The 20142-nt window shown below is 51.3% G+C and overlaps 1 protein-coding gene across 5 annotated transcripts in view; it reads left to right on the top strand.

Annotated features, from left to right (window-relative positions):
• Positions 1-20142, top strand: part of CRAMP1 (cramped chromatin regulator homolog 1) — a 64338-nt gene that overhangs the window by 1798 nt on the left and 42398 nt on the right. For all 5 annotated transcript variants that reach the window (XM_023189295.1, XM_023189294.1, XM_023189292.1 and 2 more), the window contains exons 2-4: positions 458-804; positions 12051-12244; positions 18573-18726. In XM_023189295.1, the coding sequence (XP_023045063.1) occupies positions 459-804; positions 12051-12244; positions 18573-18726 (694 nt within the window). In that variant the 5' untranslated portion in view covers position 458. The remainder of the gene's footprint in view (positions 1-457; positions 805-12050; positions 12245-18572; positions 18727-20142) is intronic.

The following is a 20142-nucleotide window of genomic DNA, read 5'->3' as shown; positions in this document are numbered from 1 at the left end:
CGAGGCGGCGCAGGGAGCGAGGCCGGCGCTTCGGGCCAGGCCATGAGCCGCGGCCCCGCCGGGTAGGTGGCTGCGGGCGGCGCGGCGGCCCGGACCGGCAGCCGTGCCCGGACTCGCGCCCGCTCCGGGGGTCCCATAGCCCCAGGGGCCGGGGCCGGGCAGGGTCCGCCGAGCTGTCGCGCCCTCCCGCCGCCGGCCTGGGCGTCTGGACGCGGGCCTCGGCCAGGGGGCGTCCGGGGAGGCCCGGCAGGGTCCCGGGCCGGTGGGCAGAGCCGGGGGCGGCGGCGTGGGGGCGGCAGGGGCCGCGGCGGGCTCGGGCGGGCTCGGGCGGGCCGGGCCGAGCCGCCGAGAGGGGATTTGGAACAAACAACGGCGGCCATGTTGAGAGCGCGTCGGGGCCGCTAAACTTCCCGGCCTGCGCCCGCCTCACCGGCCGCCTCCCCTTTCCCGGCCGCAGGATGACAGTGAAGTTGGGCGACGGCGGCAGCGGGGAGGACGGGCTCAAGAAGCTGGGCAAGCGGGCGGCCGATGAGGAGTCCCTGGAAGGAGAAGGGGCCGGCGGCGCAGACGCGGCCGAGGAGAGCAGCGGCACAAAGAGGGACGAGAAGACCCCCCGGGCCGGCGCCGACGGCGCCCCCGCGCCCCCCGGCGCGCCGCAAGCGTCTTCCCCGCCGCAAGGCAGCCCCCAGGACCAGCACCACTTCCTCCGGTCCAGCGTGCGGCCGCAGAGCAAGAGGCCCAGGAAGGACCCTCCGAGCGCCCTGGGGAGCAGCAACGCCGGTGGCTCGGGGCCCCGCGGAAAAGGTAGGGCGACCGGTCACCTTGGGAGACCCCAGCCCCTCTCCGGGATGTGCCGCGGGGGAGAGGAACCCATCGTCCCCAGCCGGGCTCCACCCTAGCTCACCCATCCCGCGGCCTGCACTGAGGCCCTCACTTAGGGTGGCACTTATCGGGCATGTGTCCCCTCTCTCCTTCGAAGAGGCTGCGACTTTCTATATTTAAACTCTTTGAAGAGGCAGTGAATATCCTTTCTTGGGGGTTTCCTTCCCAAAGGATCACTGCTGGTTTTCTATGGTTGTCTTTTTCAAACAGCGGACAATATTTGGGAAAGGGGAAGAGAAAAAGTACCTGCTGTGTCTCTTTCCCAGACATCAGGCGGTGGAAATGCACCAAAGGAGCAGGCTTTTGAAACTCATTGGGGGAAGATGGGTAAGAAGCGGAGAAAGGATCATTGGGGTCTGACTTGGACTCACTGTCCTCTCCTTCAAGAACTCCTGGCTTGAGAGTAGGAAGGGCATAGAGATGGGGCCCTTTGAGTTGCAACTGGGGTTGACTTCTGTGCCAAAGAAAGGAAAGAGTGGTGAAAACGACTGACGTGAACAAGCAACAGTTTGTAGTGTTCGCCCTTGTATTCTGAGGTGATGGTGAATGTTGCTACTTAGCTGGGGTCTCTACCAAGATAGTAAGAAAAGGACATGTTAGTTTTGTTCTCCATGTGCCAGTACTTCATTGTTGTCTGCTTTTGTTTCTATTTCAGCCTTGTGCTTTTCTTTACACAGGTGAATGGCTCTTTGATTCCTTTTGTTTCCGACCACATGTGCAGCACTTTGTATAAATAGCAAATATAACATCAACTTCCAGTGAGTTTCACGTGAAAAAAAAATCTTTCACTTCCTTCCTTGGGAAATGTTCATTTAAATTCCGTGAATGGTCCTGGTAGTTTTGGAAAGGAAATATATTAGGAACTAATGGAGAACCTCCTTTGGAGATGTGTGCCAAGTGTGTTCCATTGAGCCCACTTCTTCTGCCTCATTCTCAACCAAAGAAGGCTGGCCTCCGGAATCATGGCCTTACACATTGGTAAAGAATTCTGATACAAGTATACTTATTTAAAGATGTAAATATAAGGTAACTTAGCATGTTTCAGAATTTAAAACTTGCCCCATATAAATTCATTTCGGTGTGAAAGTTGCTGATCAATTTGGCAAACATGAGTGGCTTTGCTTGTTACTAGTTTTTTATTGCTAGTTACAGGTATGTCTAAGCTCATGTAAGCTCCATGGTTCCTTCAAAGGTTTGTTGTTCATGGTTCAGAAGCCCTGGACCTCGAGTCCAGCCGGCGTTCGTCCCCCATGCCCCTGGTCTCCAACCTTGCTCTGCCCCTTCACCCTCTTGGAGATGCTTCTCTGTTGGGTGTGCTCACCTGTGAGACAAGGAACGAGAGCAGCTGCTTCAGCCCCTTGAAGGGCAGCTGCTAAAATGAAATGGCGCGTTGGTGTGAAAGCACTCTCAGACGTGTCCGTGGCTACTTGTATGAATAAGTGAAGTCCTGCTAAGACGTTAGTGATCAGGTAGAGTTTTGGCAGTTGGGATGAGGGGAGGCTTGCTTTTGTTTGTATGGTTGAGAGTGGCTTGCCAAAGTGCAGAAAGTTTCCTGAGCTTGGCTCACGCTCACGTCGCTGGCACTTCTTTCTCTGCTTCTTGTCCCGTTGTGTGGCTTGGAGAAGTGTGGGACTTTTCATTATGTTTTAATATTAATAAAATGCAAATTTATTAGAATTTGTTCTCCTCATGACATATCCATTATCCCACTTTAGCAAGCAAACGTATCTCTTTTTTTTTTTTTTTTGAGATGGAGTCTCACTCTGTGGCCCAGGCTATGGTACAGAGACATGATCTCAGCTCACTGCAAGCTCTGCCTCCTGGGTTCATAACATTCTTCTGCCTCAGCCTCACAAGTAGCCGGGACTACAGGCGCCCACCACCATGCCTGGCCAATTTTTTTTTTTTTTTGTATTTTTAGTTGAGACGGGGTTTCACCGTGTTAGCCAGGGTGGTCTTGATCTCCTGACCTCGTAATCCGCCTGCCTGGGCCTCCCAAAGTGCTGGGATTATAGGCATGAGCCACTGCACCTGGCCACAAGCAAATATATCTTTTTTTTTTTTTTTTTTTTTTTTGAGACAGAGTCTCACTCTGTCGCCCAGGCTGGAGTGCAGTGGCTGGATCTCAGCTCACTGCAAGCTCCGCCTCCCGAGTTTACGCCATTTTCCTGCCTCAGCCTCCAGAGTAGCTGGGACTACAGGGGCCCGCCACCTCACCCGGCTAATTTTTTGTATTTTTTAGTGGAGATGGGGTTTCACCGTGTTAGCCAGGATGGTCTTGATCTCCTGACCTCGTGATCCGCCGGTCTCGGTCTCCCAAAGTGCTGGGATTACAGGCTTGAGCCACCACGCCCGGCCGCAAATATATCTTTAAGCAAATAATAAACTAAGCTGTAAATGGTGGCTTTTAGGAGAGGGGTAGGAAGTGGGTCTCCTTTGCATCTCAGAACTTCTTGGCCACTGTCCTCAGAGCTTCCCAGGAAGGAAGGCTGCCTGTCCACTGCTCTCTGCTTTCAGGTTCCTCAGTGCCTTGGGAGGCACTTCACTGTGCCCAGAACAGCCTCTGACACCAGTCTTTGGAGAGACCTCTGCTCAGTCGTCACTTCCATTACCCGTCAGAAAAGAAGGCCGGGTGGTGGCAGTTGCCACGCAACACTCTTTAGCTCACCTTCAGAACAATGCTCAGGGGAGAATCCTCTTACATTCTGGAGAAATCTGCATCTGGAGTGGTGAGCATCTGTCAGTGAGGAAACGATCAGTACTTCATTTTTCAATTTTTCACTTGGAAAAGATGTAACTTCGATTATGCCTAAGGAATACATAGCTCAATCACTGGTAGTTCCTTTGGTTGATTACTTACTGCGCTTGCCAATTTCAATCTCAGTGGGCTGGAGACTCTCACAGTGAATCTGGAAGAAAGGACTTGTGGAGTAAAGGAAAGTCTCCTTGTTTGAATTTTGTGCATGCAAGTGTGTTTTCTGTCTCTGTAAGAAGAGACTGTTTACTGACTCTAATGAAAAATGCTTTTTTTTCTAGTACAATTTCAAATTTAAATTTTTTTGCATTGATAAAGGGTTGGTAGCTGTGATTTAGTGCCTGTGTGCCAGGCATCTTGCATCTATGTAATTTTGCTTTTAAATGAGTGCAGAACCTGAAGTAGATTGTTTAAGTCACGTGCTCAACCTAAACAGAAGGTAAGCTGCAGGCCAGAAATCCCAAAACAGACATTCCTGCAGCCCTGCTGCAGTACCCACGTGACCCTGGGATGCACGGGAGACTTTGGCTTAGAGCCGCAGAAACCGTTGGAAAGACGTTGGTCACGAGGCAGGGTCCTGATACCTTTCCCTGTTTGGCCAGTTCATGGTCCGGCCAGCCCTGGGCAAACTAGTCCATCTTTTGGATAAAATAAATACCTGCCTCTGAATCGCTTGAACCCGGCAGGCGGAGGTTGCAGTGAGCCGAGATTTTGCTGTTGCACTCCAGCCTGGGCAACAAGGGCGAGACTCCGTCTCAAAGTAAATAAATAAATAAAAATAAATATAAACACCTGCCTTAAGCCATAAGGTGTTTAACAGGCACCTGGTGTTTCTGCCATGAAAAATGCATGCAGCTTCAAGATTACAGAACTGCAGGAGGAGGCTGCACAGGCTGGCGGGGTAAGGGGCCTACCTGTGGGGTGAGTAGAAGTCCAGGAATGCTGGTGCTCTGTTGGGGCAGATGGGATGAGAGAACACTGGGGGTGGGGACAGAGAGCCTCTGCTTATTTTGGTCCCCCTCACTCACTCTGAAGAACTTCAGTTCCGTCATGGATGGGGAAATGCACCATGTCCAAAATAGGGTAGTATAATCTGAAGTGACAGTCGTTTGTGTGTGTAGGAATCGGTAAACAACTGTGCACAATTTACTCTTTATATTTTATATAATCTGTGTACTGATTGTAGTTTCTAGATGTTTCAAAAGGATGTCTTACAAAAGACTATACTTGTAGTCCCAGCTGCTCAGGAGGCTAAGGTGGGAGGATCACCTGAGGCTGCTAGTTGGAGGCTGCAGTGAGCTGTGGACATTGCACTCCAGCCTGGGTGATACAGCAAGACCTTGTTTCAAAAACAAAACAAAACTAAAAAACATAAAGTAGGTAAGGCAACATTTGAACATTGGTTTGAAGGCTGAGCTGCTTTTCAAATACCTATATACTTTTGATATTAAAACTAGTTTCTGTGGTGTCTGTTGTTGTGAAGTTGTCTAATGAAGTAGACTTTTCGATTTTCGTTTTTTTGTCTTATTTTGGGTTATATAAGGATATCAAGATGACAGGGAGATGCTTCCAGATATCTAAATCAGAAATGTGAAAATTAATGTTGTTGTATAAAGTGGTGTGTAGAAGCTCTTTGTCACATAAGTAACAACAGCGGGGTTTTGTTTTTTGTTTTTTGTTTTTGTTTTGTTTTTGAGACGGGGTCTCATTCTGTCGCCTGGGCTTGAGTACAGTTGTGCGAGCTCGGTTCACTGCAATCTCCGCCTCCCAGGTTCAAGCAATTCTCCTGTCTCAGTCTCCTGAGGAGCTGGGACTGCAGGTGCACGCTGCTACGCCCGGCTGATTTTTTGTATTTTAGTAGAGACGGGGTTTCACTGTGTTGCCCAGGCTGGTTCCTGAGCTCAGGCAATCCTCCCGCCTTGGCCTCCCAGAGCGCTAGGATTTCAGGCGTGAGCCACCGTGCCTGGCACAACAGCATTTTTAACACTAAAGAACCACGTTAGAAATGCTGAAAAGATGCGACATTTCCAGGAGTTTGTAGTTTAGTTGGGATATCTTGAAATACTTAGAGGATACAATGAGAAATCTTCTGGTATTTGATGAAGAGGGCATACGCTTTTATAGAAACAGTGGAGTTATAGTTGTGTGTCTCTCAGATATTTGTGGAAGGGGAGAATCTTCAAGAAGACGGTGCTGGTCAGAGCTTGCAGGAGGACGCTGAGCCTTGCAGGCATTGAGGGTGGCAGTCCCGGCAGAGAAGGGGATGGTGTGAGTGACTCCCAGGGGGTGTTCCTGGAGACCATCAGGTTTCAGGTCAGCTTCAGAACCTGAAAGAACATCTCAGAGTCTGGCGACCCTGACCACGGCTCTTGCAGGCACGCCTGGAGTGTGGACCGAATCTTTAGATTGATGGGACGATGCGAGGTCGGGAGGGGTCCCCGTTTGCTCACTGACTGCGTGTCGTGTAGGATGGAGCGACAGCACTGCGCGTGCATGACGATGGGGTGGGTAGGAGAGGCTCAGGACTCATCTGAGGTGACACCTTGCCTGCAACTCGGCTTGCTTGAAGGATCCCGCCATGTGACCTTGGTGGAGATGGTATCCACAAAGCCCTCAGCCACAACTCCGGCTCCAAGACTGGAGCTGCCGGCACCAGCGTCTGATGCAGTGCCCTGTGTTAGGAGAGGCACAGAATGTCTCAGGAGACTTGGAGGTGGATGCGTCGGATCTCTGCAGTTTCTGCGCCATCCTTGGCCTCCTGGGAAGGGTCCCTGCTCTCTTATGCTGCAGACGTAGGCCGTGAGGACGTATCCCTGTGCTGGGGTTGGGGCGTGGTCCAGTCTGGAGATGCCCTTCCACGAGCGGGTGTCGCCAGTGCCTTTCTAGCTGAGAATGAGTGAAGCATGGGGGAGACGTGTGTGTTCATTGCAGTCCCCTCGCCTCCAGACCAGTCACTGATTTCCTCGCAGTTAGTTGGTCTTCTGTCACTCTTGATTTTACTGTTCCTAACCCTCGGAAGGAAGTTCACCAAACCACAGAAAGAGTGCTCCAGGACAGTGAATTGATGTTAGTGACGACGACAGGCTGTCACTGGGCTTCTGCATCTGACCTCTGACGTCCAGAGACAGACATCTTCCAAAGGCCCAGCTCTGGCTGTCTGTTAGCTGCGTGCCTTTGGGCAAGTCATTTAACTTCTCACCTTTTCCAGACTGAGGGAGGGACTTTGAGGTCGGTGTCCCCCCCACCACGACCCTGATCCTCCAGCTCTGACAGGACAGTGTGTGCTGCTTGGCTTTCAGAGCTGTTCCGACGGCACGGCACGGGAAACGCCTGGATTTGGAGTGAGAAGGTTGCCGGGTTCTTGCTGACTGCTGACTTTGGGGCTTTTAAAGCCTCCGTTTCCTCATTTCATTTTTTTTAAAATGACATATTGCTGTTAATAACTTGTGAAAGTTTCCCCATTTGTAAGATGGAGATAGCTACACATTGCGAGGACAGGACATTTCGAGGACAGGAAGAAGCAGGGCATTTGAATGCATTTTAAAGGCGCCATTTCAATACAGGTTCTGTTACTTCCAGGCCTGCTGGGCACTGAGCAGCTGTGTGGCTTTGTGGGTGACCTAGTCAGCCCGTGCCTCGGCTTCACCATTTGAAAGATAGGGATAATTTTTCTTCTTAAGGTGATATGAAGGGGTACAGGTGGTGGCATTCCAGGCCAACCCAGGACATGTGATGGGGAAGAGGACGTGTTGCAAAGAGCAGGTGGTAGGGCCTGTCTGGAGCTAGGTAGAGGGGTCAGCAGCTGGGAGGGTGCACTGGGGCCACATAGCTGTGCCCTCACTGCACACTCTGCACAGCAGGCTTCGGCAGGTGCTGGGGTTTGGGAGCCCCGAGAAGAGGCTGTTGAAATTGTCTACTTGGGCAGCACAGAGCTGGCTTGGGAAGTACGTGGTGCAGATGGGAAGGGGAAATTAGGTAGCAGTGTGGCCTCTGGAGAACTGTGGCACTGACGTGGGCTAAGCAGGAAGGCGGGTTCCGTTTGGGAGAACCTGGGTCCCAGCAGCCTGGGATGTGCTGTCTGGGGCTGCCGAGGGGCAGAGGGAGCATAGGGAGACCCTTTATCTGGGCTCCATGGGACCCTGTGCTGTCACTGAACACTTGCCACGTGTGAGGCCTAGGACCAGGCCTGGGCATGGGAAAGTCCCACACGGCTCTTGCTTTCAAAGAGTGCGCTGTTGGGGATCCTGCTTTTGCAGCCTACTTCCTGCAGGCTTCTCGAGAGTTCTCCTCATTGTGCAGACCATGCTCAGTCTCTGTGGTCTCAGCAGCAGTCACACATGGACCTGGCTGTGGCCTTCTGCTTTTCGCTGGGTGTCCTGCACCCAGAGAAGCCCACCTAGTTTTGTTTACATCATTTTCTCTTTCCATCTCTTGCCTTTCTTCTCTCATTTTTCTTGTTGCTTCTCTGTCTTCTCCTTCAATCATCACCTTTTGTTTTCATCTGAATTTCTCTGAGCTGAGGGTGGCCTTGCCCAAGTTGTCATTGTTGTATTCTACCAGGTGTCTCTGGTCTCACTTTCTATTTTCATTTCGCTTGAGCTATAGTCACTGAGTGAGCCGAGGTCAAGCAGTGAAGCCGCTTCTGCCGCTGAAATTTTAGGGGTAAACCAGAGGCTGCTGTCCATTTCTGCTCTGAAGTCTGTGATTCTTTTTTAAAAAGCATTCCAAGTTTAGGCCGGGCGCAGTGGTCCGTGCCTGTAACCCTAGCACTTTGGCAGGCCAGGGCCGGTGGATTGTCTGAGCTCAGGAGTTCGTGATCAGCCTGAGCAACACGGTGAAACCCCATCTCTACTAAAATACAAAATATTAGCCGGGTGTGGTGGTGTGTGCCCATAATCCCGGCTACTTGAGAGGCTAAGGTGCCAGAATTGACTGCCTGGGAGGCAGAGGTTGCAGTAAGCCAAGATTGAACCACTGCACTCCAGCCTGGGTGACAGAGCAAGACTCTTTGTCCAACAACAACAACAAAAAAGCATTCCAAGTCTAGAATAATGTGCACCAAATATTAGAAAAGGTTACTTGGGGCGATTTGCTTTCTTGTCATGTTTTTTGGGAGTTTTTTGTCTGTTTTGTTTTGTAGAGACAAGGTCTCCCTGTATGGCCCAGGCTGATCTTGAACTCATGGACTTAAGCAGTCTTCCTGCCTCAGCCATCCAAGTAGCTGGGACTACAGGTGTGTGCCACCACGCCTGGCAATCTGCTTTTTCTTTTTTTGAGACAATCTCTGCCACCCAGGCTGGAGTGCAGTGGCTCGATCTCGGCTTATTGCAACCTCTGCCTCCTGGTTTCAAGTGATTCTTCTGTCTCAGCCTCCGGAGTAGCTGGGACTACAGGTGCGCACCACCACACGGGGCTAATTTTGTATATTTAGTAGAGACGGGGTTTCACCATATTGGCCAGGCTGATCTCAAATTCCTGACCTCAAGTGATCCGCTGGCCTCGGCCTCCCAAAGTAGCTGGGATTACAGGCACCCACCACCACGCCCGGTTAATTTTTGTGTTTTTAGTAGAGACAGGGTTTCACCATGTTGTCCAGCCTTGTCTTGAACTCCCAACCTCAGGCCTGCCTTCTTTTCTGAATGTACATCTTGCTTTACTTTCCTCTACTGAGAATGTGTTGTATTTAAAACATCAGAAGGAAAGGGTGAGCACCTCGCACCAGCCTCGGGCTGCTGGGAGGTGGCCTGCTCCTCTGAGGAATGGGTGCTGTTTTACCAGCCTCGTCAGAGCTGCCTCTCCTGTGTGCCTTTTCCTCCTCTCCACCTCTGAGAAGCCGTCCAGCTCAGACACTCCATTCTGTTAGCGTTTACTGTTTCACTCTCCTTGTCTTGGATCACCAGTGCTGTGATCCAGTAAGATTTAGCAAGACATCTGGATTATGGAATTTTAGGAAATTTATGTCTGTTACTTTTTCAAATATACCTAATGTCAACATGGGCTAGCAAAAATAAACCTGATATGTAATGCAGGGCTGGTTAGCAAGTTGTGGTCTTAGAAAAAGATAGTTTGGCGAGTGTTTCTTAGGAACCTGAAAATGGCTCTGCAAGCCTTTGTTGTGGGTGGTGCAGAGGTGGACAGCAGTCCTTGCTGAAGCGACTCCACGTGAGGAATCCACGCTCCTGTACTGAAGAGTTATGTTTCCAATGGCATCTGTACCTGTCCATCATCTGCGAAAGCCCCAGGTTCTGGGGAAGCATCAGGTTGATTAAGTCCAGGTTTGGTGAGAAATGAGCAGGGCCAGATAACATGTCAGGCATTTGACAAGCCTGGTTTGTAGCGCAGAGTATTTGCATACCTGAGTTTTGTTTCTGTTGTCTGTGCAGGATGGGAATGGAGCAGCCGGAAAGCAGGCTGGGCGGGACACACTTGGAACGCATTGTTTATTCCACGCCAGTGGGCTGTGAATGCTGGACGTTCAGGTGCAGCACCGTCTGGTAGCTCTCTCTACAATGATGGCCGCGTGCGGACATTGACTACCAGAAATGGGGCTGGCGTGACTGAGAGGCTGAGGTTTTCTTCTTTTTTAAGCTCTTTTTTTTTATTTGTTTTTATCCTGAGTTTCACTCTGTTGCCCAGGCTGGTGTACAGTGGTGCGATCTCTGCTCGCTGCAACCTCTCCCTCCAAATTTGAAGATAGACACCACCGGGTGAGGCACTGAGCCTGCATGTGGCTGCCCAGGCAGGGCCCCCTTCTGGGTCAACCCAGAAGCGGATCTGGACGGAAGAGCCTGTGGTTATCTCATTAGGAAAGCATTTTTACAATACTCTACATTTACTTGGCTTTTGCTTTTTTTTTTTTTTTTTGGAGACAAGGTCTCGCTCTGCCATCCAGGCTGGAGCACAGTGGTGCAATCTTCTTGGTCTGCTGCAACCTCCACTACCTGGGTTCAAGCAATTCCCCTGCCTCAGCGTTCCAAGTAGCTAGGACTACAGGCGTGCACCACCACACTTGGCTAATTTTTTTTTTTTTTTTTTTTTTTTGAGACGCAGTCTTGCTGTGTCGCCAGGCTGGAGTGCAGTGACGTGATCTTGGCTCACTACAACCTCTGCCTCCTGGGTTCGAATGATTACCCTGCCTCAGCTTTCTGAGCAGCTGGGATTACAGGCGTGTGCCATCACGCCCAACTAATATTTTTTGTATTTTTAGTAGAGACGGGGTTTCACCGCGTTGGCCAGGATGGTCTCGATCTCTTGACCTCGTGATCCACCCACCTCAGCCTCCCACAGTGCTGGGATGACAGGCGTGAGCCACTGCACCTGGCCACGCCTTGCTAATTTTTACATTTTTAGTGGAAATGGGGTTTCATCAGTTTGGGGATGCTAGTCTCGAACTTTTGGCCTCAAGTGATCCACCCGTCTCAGCTTCCCAAAGTGCTGGGATTACAGGAGTGAGCCACCACACCAGCCGGCTTTTGATTTTTAAAGCGTTTTTGTTTCAGAGTTTGAAGGTTTCCCAACTTTTTGTGGTCCTACAGTTCCATAAAAAGAGAACCCTGGTTATCACAGGGATACCCTGACAGTTCCTGCTCCCAATGCGAGGAGGAACTGAGATGGGTGGGAGGAGTGTGTTAGGCCATGAAAAGTTTTCATCTGCGGTCTTTGACTCCTGCCACATCTCTGCCCCCGGTCTCGGCGAAGCCTGGCCGGGGTTCTCAGTTCACAGCTGGGGATTGAAGCCTCCTTGGGGTCATCTTGGGCTTTTCCCTCCTTGCCTGGTCTCGGAGGACTCGGCATGAGATTGGGGACTGATGTAGTAGGATTTGCAAGGTTATCAGGTCATTCTGAGAGCAGTACATTTTGTTGGTGGACATTGATTGAGGATAAGGAGCTTAAGACTAAAGATTCTTAGGCATTAAATGGTTCGTATTCTGAAGCACTGATTTAATCTAAAAGAAGGTGGTGTTTTACACGTTTAAATGTTTTCTTGAGCTTGAATCTCAACCTACTTTTTTGAAAAGATAGTAAGAATATTTCAGCCAAAAACCTCATTTGCAAAAGAAACATGCACGAGATGTGACAGGAGGCTTCATTTTGCAGATGGAAGGGATCTCTGTCTCCACTGTGGACAGTGCGTCTTAAGCGCAGTGTCGTGCTGGTACACGGTTCCACATAAAATCTTACTCCTTTTCTAACTGTAAAAGCATTTGAGGGTCATTTGGCCAGGTAAAGATCCTGGCAGTCCTGAGCAGCCTTGCTGGCGCCGTGGGTCCTGGGTGCTGCCTGCCAGTGTCCTCAGTTGAGGAGTGTGGAGTGGGACTTCAGGGCAGTGGGCCCTTCCCTCCCTCCCGCCCTCTGTTCTGCCCGGCCCGCCAGCTTTCGGGAACAGATCACTGTACGGTGCTTTCTCTCCAAGGAGCTGAAGGTGGTGGATCATCGTCTGGAAATGTGTCTGGGGTTGCCCCTGCGGCCCCTGCAGGGGGCTCGCGCTCCTCCTCCCGGAACTTAGGGTCTTCTGGTGGCGAGAAGGAAGAAGGCAAAAAGGTCCGGCGGCAGTGGGAGTCGTGGAGCACAGAGGACAAGAACACCTTCTTCGAGGGGCTGTACGAGGTGAGTAGGCTATGGAGGCATGGCCAGGCAGCCCGGGCATCCCTCTCAGAGCCCTGCCCTCCGTTCCCGTGCTTCCTCTCTGCTGTTAGATTCTAGAACGCAGGTTCCTGGGGGACCCCCGCAGTGGCCGAGGCGGGTGTGGGCTCCAGGCCTTGCCCACTGACCTTGGCCGTTTTATCTCCTCACTGAGATTTTAGAAGCTATTACTGGTGAGGTGTCTGTGAGGAGGTGTTTTTGTGTGTTTCCTTAATTTCATTTTGGATATTCTCACCCCTTGTCTCTCAAAGATGTTCTTGACTGAAGGCCCTCTTGTCTCAGAGCCTTCCCTTTGTGCTGAGTGGGCTGATTTAGGAGGGATGGCCTCTGAGGGGAGGCACAAGGGAGCGTTTGCCTCAGGAGCCAGCGTAGCTGAGAAACCTCACGAGATGTTGCCGCTGACTTGGGACAAAATGGAAAGTCCTAAAAATAGAGAGAAGTCACTCTCTGACCCCACTGCCCAGTGAATGCCCGTGCTCCCTGCTGGCCAGTTTCACCTGCATTGTTGTTTTCTAAATCCTTGTAATTATTGTGAGCATACTTTTTAATTACCATTGCTTGCATTTTTCATGGTGTTTCATAGTTCTTTTGCTCTGTACTTTTTTTAATGCCTGTAAATGTTCTCCTTGCCTGTGTTTTCACTGTTTGCTTTTGTAAAAACATTGTGTTGGGGCACAGCCATGGCCAGGGTGGATGTACTGTCTGCGGCTGCTGCCACGGCAGTGCAGAGTTGAAGAGCTGCACCGGACAGGGTGGCCCTCGAGGCCCTGGCCAGCCACTGCTCTGCTTGGCCATTCCTGTGTGGTTAAGGACGACTGAGATCCTTCCAGATTCTGTTGTTGTAAGTGACTCTGTGGTAAACATCTGTGTGCATGTTTCATACTTTAGACTGCTTCTTTGGCATACAGTATTAGAAGTAGGTTCATGATCAGTGAGCCTTGTCCTTTTTTTTGGGGAGACGGAGTCTCACTCTGTCGCCCAGGCTGGAGTGCAGTGATATGATCTTGGTTCACTGCAACCTCCACCTCCTGGGTTCAACCAATTCTCCTGCCTCAGCCTCCTGAGTAACTGAGACTACAGGCACAGGCCACCATGCCTGCTAATTTTTCGTATTTTAGTAGAGATGGGGTTTCACCTTGTTGCCCAGGCTGGTCTCGAACTCCTGAGCTTAGGCAGTCTGCCCACTTTGGCCTCCCAGGAGCCTTGTTCTTTTAGTAGCTAATTCATTGGAGTGATGGAGAAGTCTTGTCAAGCCTGGGAAGCAGAATGCTCAAGAAAGAAATGGAGGCTCTGGAATGAGGTATTTAGAGAGGCATTAGAAAAGGAGACACCCGTAAACGTGGGTGTGAGACTTGACTACGGTGCGTGCCGTGGCCAGGGTCGCCCCGCCCTGGGCTTCAGGTTAGGTTCTGCCCACCCCAGGTGGACCCGACTGCTGTGACAGTGTGGCTTGACTCTGATTGTCCGAAGAGAAGTGTGCATGAGTCCCGTTTCAGTAGATATGAAGTCATTGAAGCACATTCGTGAGTTCCTTTTCTTCCCTTTGAGGATTCTAGAGTACAGCAAGGAGGCTGTTGTTGTGTAGATTTTAGCCCCAAATCGTGCCTTTAAGCTGTTTGTTAGTCTTGGAGGACCTGCGATTCCTGGAATGTTTTCAGAATCAGCAACCATTGCTGATTCTTGCCTGAAACAATTACTCCTGTGGTGTGGCCTTTCCTCCTTGGCCAGACTGTAGCCTCTGTAAGAAGGTCTAGGTGCCTGGGAGCGAGAGATGTGGTTGTCCATTAAAAGTAGCAGAGGAGGAGTTCCTTGTTAATGACCCCCCTTTACCTTTATTCAAGCAGTTTAGGTCGTTTCCTTCCCATTGGGTTAAGGTGCTCATTAGAGTTTTTCTATTGGGTGGATGCTTTTTGAGGATTTCTGAAGTCCTGAATTAGTAATAATAATTAATAATTGGCTGTTCTGATCATGTAATGCTTTCTGCTGTGGGTTCTCTGTATCTGAGTATGTATGTGAGAAAGAGTGAGGGCAAGAGAGAGGACCGTGTTTGTTTTTTGTTTTTTTTGAGACTGAGTTTTGTTTTTGTTGCTCAGGCTGGAGTGCAGTGGCGTGATCTCGGCTTACTGCAACCTCTACCTCCCGGGTTAAAGCGATTCTCTTGCCTCAGCCTCCTGAGTAGCTGGGATCATAGGCACCTGCCACCACGCCCAGCTAATTTTCATATTTTTAGTAGAGACCGAGTTTCACCATGTTGGTCAGGGTGGTCTTGAACTCCTGACCTCAGGTGATCTGCCCACCCTAGCCTCCTACAGTGCTGGGATTACAGGCATGAGCCACTGTATCTGACCTAACATGTTTTATTTCTGCATTGCGAGTCTCATCAAAACGATATGGGCCTCTGGTGGGGTCTTGATGTATGGCTGACTGGCCAGTGGCAGGTGTGACTGAACCCTGGAGCTGTGGGGTGTTGGTGGCTGGGCCCAGGCCTCTGCTCTGAGAAGTGCGGCTCCTGCCTTGCTGTCATGGCCACCGCTGCCTTTTTGATACCTCCCTGGGAGGGGTGCAGCTAGGCTGGCTGGGGCCCAACTGGATGCAGGGACCCCACGGCCATCACTGGGCCTCAGTTGGTCACTCTTGATCATGGACTGAATTCTCTCCTGCTTCAGCTGCTCCTCAGGCAAGAGTGCTGCCCCTGCCCACCCTACTTTGGGCAGTGCTGGGCATGCTCAGATTGGTGCCTGTCCAGTTATAGCCCATCCAGACTTCTCCCCGTGGCAGGGCACTCGCCTCCTTCCTCTGAATACCCTTCCATTTCTGTGGCAGGTCCGCACAGACCCAGCCCGGACTTCATTTCATGTTCCTGTTCCTGCTTATATCCGTTCACCGTCCATGCTTGTTTTTGCCATACAGTTCTTGATTTCCTACCTGACAGCCACACAGCCAGCGTCCTGTGCTTCCTTCTCACTGTCTGCACAATGACTGCGGCCTCAGCTCTGGCCTCTGTGCTTCGTGGTGCTCGCCTTCTCTGTCCACACCTACGCCTTCCCCGTCTGTGCACAGGCAGCCGGGGGCATCCTCAGCCTGTTACCATCTCCACAGCTCTGTGGACACTGCAGGTGTCTCTTCACCCCAGACAGCTTCCTCAGACTTTCAGCCCTGCCTGTCTTTGGTTCTGATTGCCGTTAGCATCTGTATATCTGGTTCCTGACTCAGGACAGAGCACTCTCGCCACACTGGGAATAAGGAAAAGTCTGGTGGGGCTTGCTGCCTTGGAGACACATGGCAGGTGCGACACAGATGCCCTGGGACTTTAGGAGGCAGCAGAGGTTAAGAACACGTGAGCAGGAGGCCTGGAACCCGGGTTCTCAGGGAACCTTTGAGTAGACGACCCCGCAGTGACATTCAGAGGCCATCAAGTTGCTTCATCGTGGTTCTCACCGAGGCCCAGGGAGCGTGGGGAGGGCTGGGCCTGCCTGGACCCTGCAGGGAGGCCCTTCATGCTGCTTCGCCTCTTTATGCTTTACCTGCCATTCCTTTTGAAAACAATGAACAAGTTTTACTTTTTCTAAAGTTTCTAATTTTTCATTTCATTTTTGCACCCAGACTGGGGTGCCAGCCTTCCAGGCCCACCCTCCAGCCCACAGCAGCTTCTGTCTTCACCTCCTCCAACCTGTGTTGCTGGGAGTTACAGATCCTAAAATGTGCCAATGTGTCAAGAACAGTGCCACCTCCCCCTCCGGCCCCTCCAGCTCACCTCACAGTCCCCCAGTTGCCAAGAGTCTTCTGAGATGAACAGGGTTGGGGGCCAGCCCCCACCCCCAGTCCCCAGGTTCCCATTTCCCTGAGGATCCTGCTCCCCAGTTACTATGCCTTAATCAGCATGTTTTTTAATTTTGTTTTTTAATTAAAAATCTTTTTTTTGAGAGTCAGTCTTGCTTTGTCACCTAGGCTGGAGTGCAGGGGTGCCATGTTAGCTCACTACAACCTTGACCTCCTGGGCTCAAGTGATGATCCTCCCGCCTCAGCCCACCAAGTAGCTAGGACTACAGGCATGTGCCACCATGCCTGGCTAATTTTTAAGTTTCTTGTGGAGATGGGGTTTCAATATGTTGCCCAAACTGGTCTCAAACTGCTGGGCTCAAGCAATTCTCTCGCCTCAGCCTCCCAAAGTGCTGGGATTCCAGGCACAAGCCACTACCTGGCTCCCTTAACTTTTCATTTTGAAATGTTTCAGACTTTTAAAATGTTGCAAAAACAGCACAAAGCAGTTCCGTTCCACCCTGCCTCCACAGCGTTAGGGCGGCCCGCAGTGAGGATATGAGCGTAGACACGGCCCTCCCTGCTCCTTTGCAGGCGGGATTCAGATTAACTAGGGTCTCACTCAGGTCCAGCCTGGCCAGGACGCTGCGCCATACTAGGCTGCCCAAACTCCTCTGTCTCCTGTAACCTGGGACAGCTCCTGGGTTTTTGTTTTTTGTTTGCATGTTTTTTTTTTGTCTTTGATGACCTCAACACTTGTGGAGACTCACAGCATGTTGGCTTGTAGAGTGTCCCTTGTGTCAGTTTGGGTTGATCTGCCGTTTCCTCATGATTCTGTGTTACACATTTCTTTTTTTTTTTTTTGAGACGGAGTCTCGCTCTGCCGCCCAGGCTGGAGTGCTGTGGCCGGATCTCAGCTCACTGCAAGCTCCGCCTCCCGGGTTCACGCCATTCTCCTGCCTCAGCCTCCCAAGTAGCTGGGACTACAGGCGCCCGCCACCTCGCCCGGCTAATTTTTTTTTATTTTTTTATTTTTTAGTAGAGACGGGGTTTCACCGTGTTAGCCAGGATGGTGTCGATCTCCTGACCTCGTGATCCGCCCGTCTCAGCCTCCCAAAGTGCTGGGATTACAGGCTTGAGCCACCGCGCCTGGCCTCTGTGTTACACATTTCTATCAAGAATTCCACAGCAGTGACACTGTGTCCTTCTTGGCGCATCCAGTTGGTGGCCCATTGTGTTCTTTCTGTCTCCGTCCCAGTGGTGTTTGCCTTGGTCGCTGCCCTTAGGCGGCCTCCGCCAGGTCTCACCATGGCTGGGGTCATGGCTTGGCTTTGAGGCTGTGTAAATACCGTGTTTCTCATCATTCTTTGCTCCCACTGATTTCAGCAGCCATCGCTGCCTTTTCCCCGAAGCAGTTGTTACTGTGGTGTTTGCTCATGGTGAGGACCTTCTGTTTCCTTTATTCTTTCTACGTTTGCTGACTGGGAGTCCTGTGCCAAGAAGAGCCCTGTCTTCTCCCCCATATGTGTAGTTACTCTGTTGCCTACACCCATGTAGACTTGCAGATGTTGGCTTTATTCTGGGGGTCATGATCTGTCATACCATTGTTGGCTTTCTCCGTTGGTACCGCATTTGGCCACTGGGAGCCTCGTGCTGGCTCCTGCATCCTCTTCTCACGTCCCCATCGCCTACCAGTGTATTCTCATGTGCTGGTGCTGTCAGGCATTCCAGACTCAGTGGCTGCTCACTGCTGTGCAGTCGGCTGTTTTTCCTGGGAGCCCAGCTTCCCTTTACAAAGTGATATTTAGAAACCAAGACCTGGGCGCTAAGGGTGCTGGTTGCTGCTGAGCCCTTCCAGTACTTAGGAGCTTGGCTTTGATGAGATGATCAAACACTCAGTTCTCTATGGCCGTGGCTGAAGCAGCACTGAGGTGAGGCTGTTCTGTGGAATACAAGTTCTTTTCTGAAAATCTAAGTCACACGCAGCTTTTGCACAGAAGTATTTAAAGAAGGGTTGGCCTCCAGGTATAATCAGTATATTCTGTGCAGTTCACTTACTAAATGTTCACGTTTGCTGTCCTTGTTTGAATATGGAATATTTTTTGTTGGATTAAAGCAGTAAGGATGTTTCCGATATGTTCTTTAAGATGCCGTAACTACTACATGGCTTCTCTTCCAGAGCTTTTCTTCATGGAGGTGTCTCATTTCATGGTCTCTGAAGAACTCTAGCCATTAAGCCATTTGTCCAAGTGATGAGCTTTATGTTTCTCCTGTCTAGGGTGCTTGCCTCTTTGGTATCCCTGTGCTCTGATCCTTCTGTTCCTGGTCCCATTGCTCCTTTATCCTGATTAAAACCTAGGGTTTTAGGGAATCGAAGTTGAAGTTCATACACAGATAAGAGCTGGGAAGGGCAGCTTGTTTGTCCACAGCCTGTCTCCTTTCTCCTTTCTTGGAACCTTGGAAAGGGTCCAGCTCGCACAGAAAGCTACATGGTTTTAACCCCTCTACATTTATCATGGAATTTATTTTCCAGCATGGTAAAGACTTTGAAGCGATTCAGAACAACATAGCGCTGAAGTACAAGAAGAAAGGCAAGCCAGCGAGCATGGTGAAGAACAAGGAGCAGGTCCGCCACTTCTACTACCGCACCTGGCACAAGATCACCAAGTACATCGACTTTGACCACGGTGAGTGCACCGCGGGCCAGGCTCGGGGGTGCCCACAGGCAGGGCCAGCTTCTGCTCAGAGCGCAGCTTCCAGCAAGCCCGCCGGACCTGCTTTCTGGCTTTTCTCACCAGCCACTCGGCCTGGGGCTCCTTGCCTTGCAGAGCTTTGACTGATCATGTGCCGTCTAAGTCAAACCAAGTTGTCAGCAAGTGGCTCGCATCCCGTGCTCCAGGGTTCTTACCACTGCTTTTCTGAGCTATGTTTTGTGTGTTTCCAGTGGCTCTGAGTGTGTGTGAGTTCTGGGTCCCTGGCTCACTTGAAGCCTGTGGTCTCCACTGCAAATGATAGCACCATGGTCTAGCGAGGGGCTTGGGCCGCAGACACCGTGCCTGGCGCTGCTCTGCCTGGGGGATGGCCAGCCTCCCTAGGCCTCTCGCCTTCTATACTGGGACCCAGATCTGTGCAGGCCCTTCTTTAGTCACGGGACCAAGTCTTCCCCAGGTACAATTCTGGCTTCTGGCTCAGAGCACCCTTTGGCTGCTGGTGGCTTCTCTGGATGATGCTCTGTCCATCACCATCTCTGTCGCCAGAAGGCTTAGCCGCCTCCTGCCTCTGCCTATCAGAACCACCTCGCCAGCAGCGTACCTGTGCTGGGCCCTGCTCTTCATTCCTGCAGCTTCACGCACAGCATGGTCCTTCCAGGTGCACCCCCAGGGCACTCCCTCTGCCTTCTGACCCTTCCTTCAGATATCTCAGGTTCTGACCCAGAGTACCTGGACTGTGGCCATGCTGCCACTCCTTGTGCCCTTGCCTGTGCCTCATGGTGACCTAAAGTACTTTGCCTTGGCCATTCCTGTGGTGTCCTCTGGGTGGGTTATGGCATCTTGACCATGTTGCATCAGCATTGCCCAGAGCTTTGGGAAGAGCCGGGACCCAGCTCCCCTGTGTGACTAGGTAGAGCCCTGAGGGCCGCAGACACCCCCTGCCCACCACACAACTTCTCCACTGAAGAACCTCCACTGGGAGATTGTTGCTGTTTCTGGAGATTCATGGAAACGGCTGTTGGTCTCTGCACGTTAGGGGCACCCCTTGATTCGGGTCTGCTGCCAGTGCGGTTTTGTTTGTCTGCTTTTGGTATCCGTGTGACCATTAACGTAAGATTTTCTGCTGACTTCACCTGTTTATGGCACATCAATTCCGTTTTGTCCTATATTTGATGCCTGCGCTGGTCTTCTCATGTTCAGCTCACTTGTTGATTTGGAATCTCAGCACTGGTTGGATCCTGTCATCCAAGACTGTTGGGATTAATGTCAGGTTGTGGTGAGTGGCCTCGTGCCTTCCAGAGTGGCACGCAGCACTGACTTCACTGTCGGCCTCTTCCTGTGTCGTCTGTCCTTTGCACTGTTCATTAGTGCCCTTCTGAAAAACAGTCCAGG

The sequence above is a fragment of the Piliocolobus tephrosceles genome, chromosome 17 (genome assembly GCF_002776525.5).
Source record: "Piliocolobus tephrosceles isolate RC106 chromosome 17, ASM277652v3, whole genome shotgun sequence".
NCBI lineage: Eukaryota > Metazoa > Chordata > Mammalia > Primates > Cercopithecidae > Piliocolobus > Piliocolobus tephrosceles.
Note: the sequence above shows the minus strand (reverse complement) of the source record. Positions and strands in the feature narration are given on the sequence as shown.